Raw genomic sequence first — 16341 nt, 5'->3', positions numbered from 1 at the left:
ATATTAGGGACTATTACAAAGAAAGAACTCATGTCCTTTGAACAATTAAAACACAAATACGGAGTGGCCATTGAGACCTTCTGTTTTCTCCAGCTTGGATTATTCCTAAGAGAAAGATGGGGACCAACATTGACTCTACCTTAAATTAGTGAAACTGAATGAACAGTTTGGATAGGGAATACATCCAAATTTATAACAAAAATGTACTCTGCTCTCCAGAGCGCAAGTGCAAAATCAAGGTTGCAGAGGTCAAGGGAAAGTTGAGAGTTGGACTTGGGGGTGGTGATTCTAGAAAGAAATTGGTCAGATTGATGCAAGGACAATACAACATCAATTGTAAATGTAGGATATGGACTGGTTAAGTATAATTTTTACACCTATTATATCTTACCCCACAAAAGTTACACAGATCAAAAGCAGAAATTTCAGAGATGTATTTCAGATGTGGGACTGAGGCAGGAACTTTTTGTACACGCCACATGGTCTTGTGTGAAAGTGAGGCTATTTTGGCAAGAAATCGCAGAAAAATTAACCAGGATAACAGGCATGGCCTTCATGGGCCATATAGCTCTATATCTATTAGATAATTTAATGGAAAAAAGCAATAAATTGACCAAATATCAATCCTCATTTATAAAAATAGCACTGATGGTAGTGATAAAAATGTATCATGATCACATGGAGGCCTGACTCCCCTCTACTTATATTGTGGAAATGAACAGCTGTATACCTATGGAAAAAAAAAATCACATAAAACTTAAAGAATAAATATGACACTTTTGTAAAGGTCTGGCAGCCATACTTGGACCACAGAGGGGCCCAGATACAGTAATAAAAAGGAACAAAAAAGGAATAAAATAACTATTATATATACAAAATCATAGTTTCTCCAACTGTACTCAACATACAAGCTCTAACGATGAATGGATCTATATGAAAGAGAGGAACTGTTTTGTTTTTGCTTGTGCTTGTGAGAAAAAGTTTAATATATTGTTTATTTAAAATGTCACTATGTATAATTTTTGAAAAAAAAAATTCAAAAGTGTGTGTGTGTGTGTGTGTGTGTGTGTGTGTGTGTGTGGCAAAACCAAATCTATTACAGTTTAAGCTTGATTCTGAAGAGAGCTTTTGTATTGAAACTCAAAACTTTTTAACTGCTGTTCAAAAGCAATTATGGAGTAAATGTGAGGCATCAGGACTTCTCAAAACTCACAGAGTTGTTTTCAAAAATGTTTCTTCAAACTAGTGATTTTCCTCTCTTGCATGGAAATTTCAGAACTTGTTATTCTTCCCCGATGATTTCACCAACCCAGGCAAGGATTTCATGAAGAGGCCCAAGAGGCTGAAGTAGCTAAATTCTTCAAAACTATTTTTTTTGGTGTTCCTCCTTTTCATACGGAGAACACAAGCAGCCTTCCTTCTCAAAGGATTGTTACTCTATAACTTACAGGATGGCCAAGAATCTTCTTCTGGTCTCAAAATGTCTCTGTTTCAGTAATATGTTCTCTGAAAATGTCTTTCATTATGTGACACGACATCATTGCTGTCTTTGAAGTTTCATCTCTTCCAAAGGTATGAGTGTGTATGACTGAATTGCCTACTGATACCAGCCAGCAAAATGGCTGTTTTTGAGGAAACACCTATTATTTTGAGTTTTCAATGGAGAACAGCCTTTTATGACTGTTTACAGCTTTGAATTAGCAGTCACACTCTCTTTAAGCAAACAGGCTTCCAGCAGAACATTGACTAAGCAGACAAACAGTGTCTGAGATCTGACAGTTGTCATTTTCAAGGATTGAATGTGCAATTGTGTATGTCTGTGTGTCCATGTGTTCCAAACCCCCAAAAAAATTACTAAAAATATATATATAAAACTAAAGATTGATAACACTATTCTGTCACAGTTATCTATGTTCCATGATCTATGAACAATTGGTCATTGAAACTTGTAAAGTTCAATGTTATACATTCTCTCATTAGAAACAATAAATTAAAATTTTTAAAAAAATTTAAATTTAAACATTCAGTACAGTAACAGGCCATTTTGGCCTACAAGTCTGTGCCAACCAATTTACACCTCATTAACCTACACCCCTAGTAGGTTTTTAAACAGTGGGATGAAACCCATGTAGACATGGGAAAAACGTACGAACTCCTTACAGACAGTGCTAGATTTGAACCGCGGTCACTGGCGCTGTAACAGTGCAACTCTAACTACTACTGTCCATTCTAAAATATTTTCAATTATAATATTTTTCTTGTCATTATAGAAATGGTTGGTTTCTTGAGAAATATTCTACAACCCAGTTTAATCATATTCAATGCAGGTTGCAGTATTGATAACAGATCCTTCTGTCTTTGTAAACCTCCTCGCTGTTACTAGATATCACACCTACAGTTTTGTGCACAAGATCTGGTGATGTAGACTCTTCCTGATAAAACATTTCAATGAGGGCCCACCTGTCCTCTCAGGTAAACAATTCTGTTGAAATATTACAAAGAAGATTATAAAATGCTTTGGCCAAGAACTGGGTTCTTGGCCCACTGGTGGCAGTATTGTTTATGGGGGCATTAATCACATTGCTGTTTGTAGGGACTTGCTGTGGATAAATTATATCCCACACTAACAACTCCAAGTTATATGATTAGCAGTGAAGTGCTTTAAATATCGTGAAACGCAAATACCAGACAACATAAGATTATGAGAAACATAGATAGAGCCAGCATCTGTATCCCAGGCTGAAAATAGCAAATACCCAAGGACATCTCTTTAAGGTGCATGGAGAAAAGTTTAGGGGAGACGTCAGACTTAGGTGTTTTTTTTTTTTTTACACACAGTGAGTAGTGGCTGTCTGGAATGCATTGTTGGGATTGGTGGTGGAGGCTGGTACAATATGGACATTTACAGACTCTTAGGCGCATGATTAGAGGGTTATGGGTGTGAGGTAAGGAAGGGTTAGATTATTGTGGAGTAGGTTTGCATGGGTTGGCACAACATTGTGAGCATAACAGCACAGTACAGGTAGGTGTGCCAACCTACCAATAAAAACTTAACTCTCCCTACCTCCTAACCCTCTATTTTTCTTTCACTATGTGTCTATAGAGTCTCTTAAATGTCCCTACAGATGAACTCCACCACTTTTCTGCTCAACTCTGCATCCTGTTGTAATCTACAACAATCTTCAATGCTGTCCACAGCACCTCCAACCTTTGCATCATCTGCAAACATACTGACCCATCCCTCGACATCTTTGCCCAGGTCATTTATAAAAATCCCAAAGAGCAGGGGTCCCAGAACAGATCGCTGCGGAACTCCACTAGTCATTGATCTCCAGGCAGAATACTTCCCATCCACGACTACTCTCTAATTTCAACAGGCAAGCCCAATTCTGAATCCACACAGTCAAGGTTCCATGGATCCCACACCTCATGACTTTCTTTGTTTTAAAATTATTTTTATTGAGTTTTATCATACAACCATATATTATAAGTCCATGTAAATTAAATATAATATACATTTGGATTGGTATCGTATAGAAATAACAATACATGGGCTCATTTTCCAATCTAAACATATAGTGATAGGCAAAAAGAAAAAAGGAAAAAAGGTTGACTGTAAAGATTGATCCCCATCCACCAACCAAGGTTGAAATCGGTATTCAAGCAGACTTGAAATTGAACAACGGCCTCCGGAGATCCAACCAAACATGCCTGCAACCCTGCACCTTGATCATTCCGCTTGTGAATGTAAGCCATAAATGGATCCCAAGTCTTATCAAAAGAGATCTTTTTCCAAACTTAGAAAGGGCATGATACCCAGTAACCACTGTCTATGGGTGGGTGGAAAGTCCTCTTTCCATTTAAGCAATCTTCTAGCTAGTGACATAGAAAATGCTAAGACCTGTTTTTGGTTAAACGTTAAATATACATTTCAGAAGCCAAATATTGGATGACTTTCTGAATGAGGTTCCCATGGGGAAATCACACCCGATGTCTTATTAAAATCCATATAACCACAGCTACCCCCCAACTTTATCTATTCCTTTTCTACTTGCTCAAAAAACTCAAGTAGTTTTGTAGTGTTCTATAAATGCAAAACATTTGTTTTATTTTCCTTGTCAAATAGTTGATACATATGCCTTCTCCATCAGGACAGATGAACTGTCATGGTGGGGTTTTCCTTGCAGCTATCTTGCCTGTACAGAAGAATAGAAACCTGCATCTACCTCCTTTGTCAAGACAGGTATTTTCACTGTCAATGTACCTATGTGAATCTGCTTGGTTAAGGCAGGCTCGTATTTGCATTCCACCGGTCTTTCAGGTCAGGCTATGCTTTGGTCATGCATACTCAGACAGGATAAATATACTCAGTTAGGACCAGCTGTGATTTCCTTCTTCAATCAAAGAACTACCCTCAACCCCCTCACTTATCACCTCAGCCTTTTTCTCTTCTACCCTCCCACCTATGACCTGTTAGCTTGTGCTCCTCCCCCCACTCAACCTTTTTAAAATTAGGTGCCTGCTTGTTTTTGCTTAACCTGCTGATGGGCCCAGGCCCGAAATGTTGGTTATCTTTCACTTCCTATGGATGTTCTGTGACCTGCTGGGTTTCTCCAGCATGTTTGTGCATTGTACTCGATCCCATCTGCAGACTTTCTTGTTTAACTGAAACTCTCAGTAGTGACGACCACTTGCATATCTCTTTTCGGCTAGAGCACACCTCCACTGTCAGGGCAGATACAGTACAGGATGGTTCAGGATATGTAGGGTCAGTCGAACACAGTGAGGGCCAACCCCATGTTGAAAGACTTTAGCTCAAAGTTGATATGAGAAAACTCAAGATAGTTGCCTTGTGGTGCAGCCATATCCTTCTCCCCGGCCTGAAACTTCACTTTCCCTTTACTCCCTATGGATATTGCGTGACCAGCTAAGTTTCTCCAGCTCGTTTGTAGATTCCATTCGACTGCAGGATCTGCGGATTTTCTTGTTTGCCCAGTGACAGTCATTGCTGATCTACGCGCCCAATAAGAAGTTATAACAGGCAAGATTTGCAGTCACACTATCAATCCTTTGCAGCAGACCCATTAGGATCATTGCTAATACATTTAGGCACTTCTTGTTGGAACATCTGTTTCGTATTATTGTAATTCTGACTTGGGATTGGAGTAGGGGGTGGAGGGTGAGTGGAAGATCAATTGAGAGGGTGTCTTAAAGCCAATATCAACACTGCAGCTTCCAAAATCTCAATAAATATTGGCTTTGGGAGAAGGGAATGTTGCAGCAGTGTTTGAATAAAGAGTGATCAGAACTGGCAGCCAAAATAGTAAACTCAGAAAGCCTCCTTCGCAAGATCTGGACAAACTGCTTTCCTCGAAATTCACTTTTAAGAGATTTATAATTCTGGCATTTTAAAACTTGGACTATGTGGAGACGCTGAAGCAGCAACAAATCCGAGACAACTGACTGATGATCAGTGGGCTCAAAGTTCCCTGAGTGACCTGCCAAAGGCATGCTTGACAAACCTATGGCTGCCTCTTGCAGATATCCTTCAGTGCATCAATTGTGCACTCCCGAAACCCACAAAACTCTTGGCGATCTGGCAAAGCTGCATGTGGACTGACAAAGCAAGCAAATAGCTTTAGTTTTAGTGACTGTGCCTGATATTCTTGCTCTGATACCCAATGCCCGACCAATGAACCCTTCAACCGCATTCTGAAACATAGAGCACAGAACATTACTGTACAATTCAGGCCCTTCAGTCCACAATGTCGTGCTAACTCATATAAACCTACTCCATGATCAATCTAAACCTTTCCCAACCTCACACCCCACAACCCTCCATTTTCTTGTTCATCCATGTGCCTATTTGAGAGTCTTTTGAATGTTCCTATTGTACCAGCCTCCACCACTATCCCCTGCAATGCATTCCACTCTCTGGTGTAAAGCAAAACGTACCCCTGTTGCTTTTCTTAGACATACAGCACAGTAACAGGCCTTTCTAGCCCGTGCCACCAAATTCCATCCAATTAACCCACAACCCTGCAGGTTTGGAAGGACACAAGGAAACAGGAGCATCAGGAGGAAGCCTACCCAGACACGGGGAGAACATACAAACTCCTTACAGATTCAAACCCAGGTCACTGGCACTGTAACACCATTGCACTAACTGTTGCACTAACCTTCTCCCCTAAAGTTCCCTCCATTCACCTTAAGCACATCTTCTCTACTTTTTGTCCCAGGAAGGTGCTGGCAGTCCATCCTATCTATGCCACTCAGAATCTCATACACCTCCATTAAGTCTCCACCAAAGAGAAAAGCCCTAGCTCAGTCAACTTGTCTTCAGAAAATACGCTATCTAATCCAGACAGCATCTTGGTGAATCTCCTCTGCACCCTCTCTAAAGCATCCACATCCTTCCTACAATGAGGCGACTTGACTGAACACTAAGTGTGTTGCAAGCAGAGTTTTATAGAGCTGCAACATTACATGTGGATCTTGAGCTCAATCCCATGACAAATGAAGGCCAGCATACAATATGCCTTCTTAACCACTCTAGTAACTCCATCAGCAAACATAACACCAGTTCGTCACAGAATTATACAGCAAGGAAACAGATCTTTTGGCCCAACCATATGGTCCACCAAGCGAGTCCCATTTCCCTAAATTTCCTTCAAACCTTTCCTTCCAAGCACTGATCCAAATGGTTTTTAAACATTAGAATTGTCCACTCATTTGTAGCTTACTCTAGCAGCTCAATTCATGCAACATTCTGACCTTCAAACTCAACTCCCTACTTCACTCCCATATCATCTTGGCCTCCTCACCAACAATGATGAGTCGCACTACAGAGAAGAGGTGGAAAATCACATGATGTGATGCGATAGTAACAACCTGAGTCGCAACATGGACAAGACCAAGGAGATGATTATGGATTTCTGTAGCATATTCATCAACAAATCTGTAGAGGATAGTGGAGAGCACCAAGATCCTTGGAGTTCCCTTAAGAGTACAACATCTCCTCACTTGTTTGGAAGGTGCAACATCACTTCCTGAGGAGACTGAGGTGGGCAAGGCTACCAGCCACCATTATGTTAACTTACAGGAGCTCTATTGAGAGTGTCCTGGCTGGCTGCATCACATTTTCTGAAGAAACACGAGTCTCCTCTCCCTCTCCCTCCCCACCCCCACCAATCCTTGGCTGAAGAGGGTGTGCCAAATCCTTGAGGACCCCTTCCACCCTGCACACAGCATCTTTCAGCTGCTCCCTTTGGAGTATCAGGGCCAGTCCCACCAGGCTGAGGAACAGCTCACGGGCCGTGAGAATGCTGAACGACCAAAGGAACTGCTCGCACTAACCATCCGAGACTCTCATATTCTTGACACAATGTTTATTTATTTATTTGTATATACGAATACTTATCCTGAATGTGTATTGTCTGTCTGTATGTGTGTTGTGTCTGCGTGTTTTGCATCGAGAACCAGAGAACACTGTTTCGTCAGGTTGTACTTGTACAATCAGATGACAATGAAGTTGACTTGATCTTATCTCCAGCAAAATCTCCGTATAAAAGCAACATTCCACAGATGCTGGAAATCAGAAATAAGATCTGATGGAAACAGGATCATGCCAGGAGATAGAAGCCGAGCTGATGTTTCAAGTTAATGACCTGTCCGACTCTCAACAAAACTCCCCATGCCTTTTGAAATCTCCATGTCTATTGTGGTGAGGGTTGTGGGAGAGTGATCCCAATGCTGGGTGGAGTTGAGGTTCATTTACTGGGCCTGGATAATCCCATTAGCTCCTCTTGGCCCACAAGCTTTCAAGAAAAAGCACACTGCAAGGAATCAATATAAAGTTTCTAAATTTTCAGAGCTTTGAGAAACTCTGATATCTCCCATTAAAATAGAATGTCTGTCCAAATGAAGGCAAGCCTCATTTTAATTTTAAAAAGATTCCCTAACTGCACGTCGCTCACTCCACTTGTACCATAGCTGAGGTGGGCAGTCAGGTTAATCATTTGGAGTGTCTGGTTGCTATTCATCTTATTTTTAAGCAGCCTGCAGATATTATATTAATTATTTAATTCGTGGTCTGCATTACATGTTTGAAGATAAGGCACATTGTTGTTCAGTGGAAGTTGACTCCTGATAAGAATTTCTCAAACAGCATCTCCAATGCATGCGCCCCACATTGATCACAGAACCAATCAGCACCAAATCCTGGGCATTTACAATACCACAATCTTTTTTTGGAAAAACATTGGAATATTCGGAGTCTGATTTTTGAACCATAATATAGGATCTTAATTTAAATAATTGGTGCTCAGTGGAAAGCCAAGCCTCTGGATTGCAGTCGACACACATTACTCAGCCTCTGAGCTCAACTGACAGACATAATTGAATATCACAACACAGGCCCTACGGCCCACACTGTGGTGCCAACCTATATAAACCTGCTCACAATCTAAACCAGTGGTTTTTAAACCTTTTCTTTCCATTCACATAGGTGCTCTGTGATAAGTAAGGGATTACTTAAGGTGGTCTGTGAGTGGAGAAAAAAGGTTGAGAACCACTGCTCTTTCCCCAATGGTTTCTGAAATAGTTTGCTTGAGAAAAAAATCTCCATTAGCCCATTTCCTTTGGAGTTACGAAACTGTGCACATAATGAGTCAATTACATCCAATTAAAGGTTTTCAAACTTCATTATCCCTTATTAATCAGAGCACCTATGGATTAGGGATTACTTAAAGTGGTATGTGAGAGCTGAGTGGGTCACATCTCCAGAATGGAGGACCATCATCTTCCCAAGATCGTGTTATATGGCGAGCTCTCCACTGGCCACCGAGACAGAGGTGCACCAAAGAAGAGGTACAAGGACTGCTTAAAGAAATCTCTTGGTGCCTGCCCCATTGACCACCGCCAGTGGGCTGATCTCGCCTCCAACTGTGCATCTTGGTGCCTCACAGTTCGGCGGGCAGCAACCTCCTTTGAAGAAGACCGCAGAGCCCACCTCACTGACAAAAGACAAAGGAGGAAAAACCCAAAACCCAACCCCAACCCACCAATTTTCCCTTGCAACTGTGCCTGTCTGTCCCACATCGGACTTGTCAGTCACCCACGAGCCTGCAGCTGACGTGGACATTTACCCCCTCCATAAATCTTCGTCCGCGAAGCCAAGCCAAAGAAGAAAGAATACTGACCTCACATTGGTCAAGGTCCCTCTCTCTGGTTTAACTTCTGAGTTAAAAGGGGATGGGCCAAGGGTTTGGTCTCATGATCTAAATGGGTCTGCTGCCAAGGGGAAGCCTTGTTATTTGGATATGTTAAAGATCCTTTAGTTCAAAGAAAAGTGTGGAAATTTCCACAGATGTCATGGCCAATATTTTTCTCAACTGAATAATCAAAAACACTTCTTTGTCACGTGTCTGGGTATTTGGTGATTCAGAGAGCTCCTTATTCTGCTTATGTGGTCCATGAGGTTGGAAACTTGTACGAATAGCTTTGATACATTGGAATGGTATTTAATAGATTACACTGGACAACAAAGATTTTGCTTCTTGAACACTCCTGGGTGTATTTTGTGGATTCTGGGCTGTTGATCACAAAAATCGCCTCAACATTTTCCTATCACGCACCAGTTTTTAGATACAACCTATTTTTGTGATTTTCTGTTATATTTTGTCTTCTTCAAGCAGACAAAACCATGAAGTTCAACATCTCATTAAAAATTCATTTTCTGCATTCGCACTTGGACTCCTTCCCTGCTCGTCAGTGACGAACACGGTGAGAGGTTTCACCAGGACTTTGCGACCATGGAAAAGCAATATCAGAGTAAGTGGAAGCCATCAATGCTGGCCGACACTGATACAAGAGGCATCAGATGCTGACAGAATGTGCCAGCATCGTGATGTGTTTAAATATGCTAAATTCAATAAAAATTAATTTAATGTTTTTCCAACTTCCTACGTTAATCAGAAAATCGGAAATTATCTTTGTGTTCAGCTTGAAGTCGTCTATCATAATCCCCAATTTCTTTCCAGGAAGAAAACCTTTTGTAAAAAATTGTTGTTCAGTGTAATTTGTGTTACATTTAAATGTCTTTTCCCTTAGTATAGTGACCGGTGTATCGTCTCCCCTTCCAACCTTTATGCAGCAGGATGGAACTACAAAGTCTGTGGTGTACTAGCATTCCACTCCCTATTGTGTAACTCCACTTGGCCACATCTGCTACAGTTCGTAAGCTAAAGGCATGCCTCATCTTCAGTCCAATCGCTCATTTATTGCATGCTGAGCCATGGTGGAAAGCTGATCGTAAACTAAGCACATCGTCATACCACACTGTCCGTCAGGAGAGACTTCAAGCCACAAAGGAAATTTACTAACTCCAGAAATATTCACATTGTCTGATAATTCCAGTAAAAGTCACACCATCGGTCACACATGACAAGCTTAGCAAAAAGAAGTAATGCAATTCCATGATGTAAGTAACAGGGGAGATACACAAGTAGTTCACCCCAACCCAACAGAATCTGGCAGTGCCTTGCAATGCCCATTTGGACACGAGGGAGTGGAGGGTGAGATGGGGAGAGTCGGTAACCAACTTCTGAGGTGGAGTACACAGGATGAGTTGCATTGGCCTCTGGTTCAAATGGAGCATTGATCTGATGCACACCTTGCCAGAATTGGCAGGGACACTTTCTATTCCCAAATTCCTCTTGGTGCCTCTGGCACTTTCAAGAGGGGTGGCACAGTTAGCGAAGTGGTTGGCGCAATGCTGTACAGTGCCAGCGATTAGGACCCGGGTTTGAATCCTGCCCTGTCAGTATGTTTGCCACGTGTCTGTGTGTGTTTCCTCCTGGTGCTAAGGATTCCTCCCACACTTCAAAAATGTACCAGGGTTGTAGGTCAATTGGGTGGCATTGACCATAAGGGCCTGTTACTGTTCTGTATGCCTAAATTAAAAAAAAAATTAAATTTAAATTTAAAAGCTCAGCTGTTTTGGAGTCTGTAGAGTGAACAGTTGATGATTCTCAACACAGTACTAAACTGAACAGAAAGCAACTTGATCTGGGATTTTTTTTTAGACATACAGCATGGTAACAGGCCCTTCCAGCCCATGAGCCCATGCCACCCAAATAACCTATAACCCCTGTATATTTTTTTCCAAAGGTGGGAGGAAACCCACGCAGATGTACAAACTCCTTACAGACTGCGTGGGATTCGAACGCAGGCCTCTGGCACTGTAATAGTGTTGCACTTACCACTAGGCTAAATATGTTGCCCAATCAGTCAGATAGAATCAGAGAGGATAAACTGGGAACATACACCCAGTCAGGGGTGTCAAGAGTTTCACTCACCTTTTCCTAGACGTGGCAAATATTCATCTGGATCTACTTCTTCTGGAATCTGAGGCTTTTTAGGTTTTGCTGCAAGGCATAAAACAAAATGTTACAGTAAGTGTTCTTTTCCAACACTCTAGCTCTTCTGAGCCATGAATGTCATGTTTTTGTGGCCATTGGATTGTCCTCCTATTCCACAGCCACCAGCCCATATCCCAGCCACGAAGTCCACGTATCCAATACTTGGTACAAACTACCTCAACACTTTTCCTTTCTTCGGAAGGCTAGTCATTTAGTGAAGGAGGGTTTTGCTCAAATCCTATGAGCCTTGGCAGCTAATTTAACGAAGAACAAAACCTAGCCTGATTTAGCAAAAACAATCAGAAGTTTGGCATGGATAGCGTAGTGGTTAGTGCCACGATGTTACAGTGCTGGTGGCCTGGGCTTGAATCTGCCATTGTCTGTAAGGAGTTTATAGGCTCTCCCCACGTCTGTGTGCGTTTCATCTGGGTGCTCCAGTTTCCCCCCAGCGTTCAAAATGTATCGGGGGTTGTAGGTCAATTGGGTGTATTTGGGCGGCATGGGCTTGTGGAACCGGAAGGGCTGGTAAAAAAAAAAGTGCAAATGTCAGCCAATATCAATCCTTCCCAACCAAAGTTTCAGATTTTTACCACTCCTGCAAAGAAATATTTCTAAAAGTCTGAGACAGCTTGGGCTGATCTGGATGATTCACTGTTTAATGTTTTGTTCTTACATCGGTTAACAGTGCACACAAAAGCCATCCTAATGATAATAATTTGCTGAGATTCTTCCACTATTCTTTGAAAGTTTTCAGTCATTACAAAGAATCAATTAATATTGACTTCTCTGGTTTCTATTAGCTCACCCCAGTGTCTCCTTTCCTCTAGCTGCCTCTCTCTTTCCCTCTCCCTCTGTCTCCTTTCCTCCAGCTCTGTATTCACAGTTACCCCCCCCCCCCCATTCCCTGTTCAATTCTCACCTTTCCCCTTCAGTCCTCTGATCCATGTCCAATTATGGCCTCTGACCTGTGCTCCTCCCCCTGCCCTCTGTTTCCTCCTCCCCCTGCCCTTTTTTTAAATTCAGGCACCTGCCTGCTTTTTGCTTACACCTTGACAAAGGCCTGAAACGTCGGTTACGTGTCTTTACCTCCCATGTACGCTGCGAGACCTGCTGGGTTCTTCCAGCACCTTTGTGCTTTTACTACAAAGTCTGCAGACTTTGGTGTTTCACTCCAATAACAACAATCTAATCTTTTCCTACCTCCCACCCATCCATACTCACTATTTTTTTCTTCCATCTATTTGCCTGTCGAAGAGTTTTTAAAATATCCTTGTTGTACCAGCCTCCACCACCACCAGGCACTATCCTTTAGTCTCCCATTCAATATCTTATTCCACTTATGCTCTCTAAATTCTCCTTTGATCATCTTCATGGAGAAACACCCTCAATTACACTTTACCTATTGATTTGTTTTCATCTTTGCACATTTGTCAGTCAGACTACTCACTCAATTATAGTAAACATTCTGGCCCAAATTATATACTTCCAATATATAAGTTTTGTGGCTGTAATGTTTTCCCCATTTGACATTAACTACTTATTCTCTTGTACATCCATGCTGCTTGAAGATTTACCCCTGTCCCAACAGTGTGGATTTATAATGCACCTTTAATGCAATAGCCTTACCTTCAAGACTTTGCTCTCACTCTGAAAGGATTCTTTGTCAACATGTCTTCCCTTTGATGAGACTTGTTACCATGCAGCTCTACATAATGCGCCCTTGCGTGGTTATCTGTCTAACTGTACTGTTAAGTAGCTGTGAATCACCAGTCACTCACTAGTTTCTTTTAAACTGTAGCACCTGGGCAGCCCTCCTGGGACCCAGGTGCGATTTTTCAAATTGCAGGGGGATCCCGCCCCCGCAATGACGCGTCATGCACTCACCGGAAGTACCACTGGATGCTGGCTGCCCGGTAATGCACACTCGCAAGTGCTGACATCACTGGAATAAACGAGTCGGCCATTTTCGCTTTCAAATTGCCTGTGGATACAACCTAGGTAAGTTTAACTGGGTTCCCTGACTACCTCTGAGGTAGGTCATGGAACCTGGTTGGATTTTGAAGAGGTTGACAGGGTCAGACCCTTTCTAACTGCCGCGTAACTGGGGTGACTGATTCTTGGAACCACTAACTTGTTCTGCACAGCTCTCCTCTCTTACCAGACAATTCTTTTTGTATATACGCATTCCCTTACACACAGCAGTCCCACTCATCTCTGTACAGCTGCTTTCTTCCTTTGAGTTACTTCTTAAACTCTAATTCTTTAAACAAACTTTTGGTCAATTGTCAAGTGCTTTGGTAAGTTTTTATTGCATTAAAGGCGCAATATAAATGCACACTGTTGCCAATGGTATCCATACATAATGGTAGAGGTCAGATTGAAATAATGCAAGGACACTGGTGTCACTAGGGGGCTGTGGACTGTGCCGGGGGACACCATCAGAGGAGGTGACACCAAAATGACTGTCTATAACATTTTGATGCAGTCTTTCAGCAGAAATTTATTATTTAAAAAAAATATATCCCTGTAGTTAATTATAAAAAGAAAAACATTTTGTGTAAGCTCAAAGTACCTACAAGGCTAAAAGTTGATGCTCATTTACTTTTTGAACCTTCTGTGTCATACTATTTTTCTACCTAGTTCAACTGAGCTGCACCCAGTCCATAGCCCTCTATACCTCTCCCATCCATCTACCTGTCCAAATTCTTCTTAAATTGAGCCCGCATTCACCACCTCAGCTGGAAGCTCATTCCACACTCCTACTACTCTGACCTCTGGTCAGAGCTGTTGTTATTACCCAATTACAATGATGGTTTGAATCATGTGGATTTGTCTGCATGCGCTATCAGCATGTGCTGTTGTTTTCGTTGCTGGTGGGGTTTTTTTTTTATAGTCGCTGCTTTTGTTAAATTTTCAGCTGCATTATTGTCATTAGCATTTGTGAACCTAGATCAGTAAAATTTTTGAGAATGAAGTGGTGATTAAAGGAAAAGAAGGAGAAAAATCAAAAAAAGGTTCCGCTCAGTTACTAATAATGTTGCAATTCAATATAGAAAGATTATACAAAACAATTTTGTAGTTAGTATTCATATAATCTAAGAAATATTACATTTAAGCAATTTACAACTATATTTATCATTTATATTTATTTTGGTACGGGAGGAGGTCCATGGAGGGGGAGGGGGAGTGGTGACACCATGAGTTACTGCACTGGGTGACACCAACCCTAGTGAAGCCACTGTGTCGGGAAATGCATCAAACATTTTCAGGCTGACGCCTCTTCATTAAAAGTGCAGGCATTTAGATATAAATGGAGTTGTGGAGAGATAGGTTAAAGAGAAAGGAAAATAACAGTGAATATCTCTGCAAGGACAGGAGCAACAGTGTAAGGTGAGCAAGGGCATTGATGGGATGAAGCATGATGATATATCGAGAAGACGTACAAAAACGTGAAAGGAAAAGACAGTGGATTCTGGAAATGTGAAATAAAACAGTAAATGCTGGAAACATTATTAAAGTAGGCCATGCTTGGGGCCACGGCCCATTTAAAGGTGGGGGGGGGTCATGGACTGAAATCAAATTTGTTATGCTTTTCATGTAGTTGGTAGGAGAGAGGCTGGAGGAAACCAACTAAACCTTAACTGCTTCACAGGGAAGGGGACCCATAAACTCCAGAGGAATCCTTAAGGGGAATTAGCCTAAAAAAATGTTGAGAATGGCTGATCTAAACTACGGACTCCAGAACCATCTACTGCGAACACAAAATCCTGTGAAAAGAAAGCAATTTCAACACTGAAACAAGTAAATCTTTGCAGGGAATTAGCGTAGGCATTATCAGATGGGAACAGGGAGGAAGAATGAAACAGTTGCCGATCTCCATTAAACAAAATGCTGAAGTCGCGTGCAAAATGCCAACATGCTGGAGAAACTCAGCAGACCATGCAACATACATAGGAAGTAAAGGGTAACCAACATTTCAGGACTGGGTCCTTTGTCAGGTAAAAGCAGAAAGCAGGCAGGCCTTTCCCTCTCCACAGTTCACGATCATATGATTGTTTCACGATATTAGACTGTTACTATTTATGCATAAAGTTTATTTTGGATCAGGAGTTATTTTTCTTTTAATTCCCCAGCAATGACCTCATCTATAGGCACATGGCCAGATTGCAATCATAGTTCTATGAGATCAGTAACTAGATTGTGTCGGAGGAGCCAACTCACCTCCCTCCCTTCATTCATGTATTGAATTCTTAACTCTGGATGCAGCTGACAAAGTCAATGCTGTTTCCACACTATTACTATCAGGGTAGCAAAAGGGTGCTTGAAGCTGCACTATTCCTACAGAAGTATTTCTAGGAAGCTTTCTCATCGAAATGTAGAATTCAGAGATACAGCACGCTAACGGGCCCTTCCAGCCCGCGAGCCCAATTATACTCTTGTGACCAATTAACCTGCTAACCTCGTCCATCTTTGGAATGTGGGAGGAAACCAGAGCACCAGGGGAGAACATACAAACTCCTCATAGACAGTGCCTGGGTTGCTGATGCTGTGGTAGTGTTGTACGAACCGTGACTCCCTATTCTTTGAGATGGACTTAACATGCAGAGAAAATTTACTAGGATGTTGCCCAGACTTCAGGAACTGAGTTACAGGGAACGGCTAAACAGGTTAGGACTTTATTCCCTGGTGAATAGAATAATGAGGGGAGATTTGATAGAGGAGTAGAAAAAAAATATAGTTGAAAATTTCCTACTCACTGCTACATGATCAGTGTGGAAATCTGACCAGTTAGGACTGTTTCCCTAGACTGCTGAGTTGAAGTGAATTAATACCACCCTGTGTCAAAAATTCCCTGGATCAATTGATCTCTAGACCCAATCAGCTTCCTGCAGATTTGAGCTTTTCAAATCCACCTGTCCGA

The 16341-nt window shown here is 41.7% G+C and overlaps 1 protein-coding gene across 1 annotated transcript in view; it reads right to left on the bottom strand.

Annotated features, from left to right (window-relative positions):
• Positions 1-16341, bottom strand: part of LOC138754020 (inactive carboxypeptidase-like protein X2) — a 106708-nt gene that overhangs the window by 49040 nt on the left and 41327 nt on the right. The window contains 1 exon segment of the mRNA XM_069917738.1: positions 11358-11426. Within this exon segment, the coding sequence (XP_069773839.1) occupies positions 11358-11426 (69 nt within the window).

This window comes from Narcine bancroftii, chromosome 2, assembly GCF_036971445.1.
Source record: "Narcine bancroftii isolate sNarBan1 chromosome 2, sNarBan1.hap1, whole genome shotgun sequence".
NCBI classification, from domain to species: Eukaryota; Metazoa; Chordata; class Chondrichthyes; order Torpediniformes; family Narcinidae; genus Narcine; species Narcine bancroftii.
Note: the sequence above shows the minus strand (reverse complement) of the source record. Positions and strands in the feature narration are given on the sequence as shown.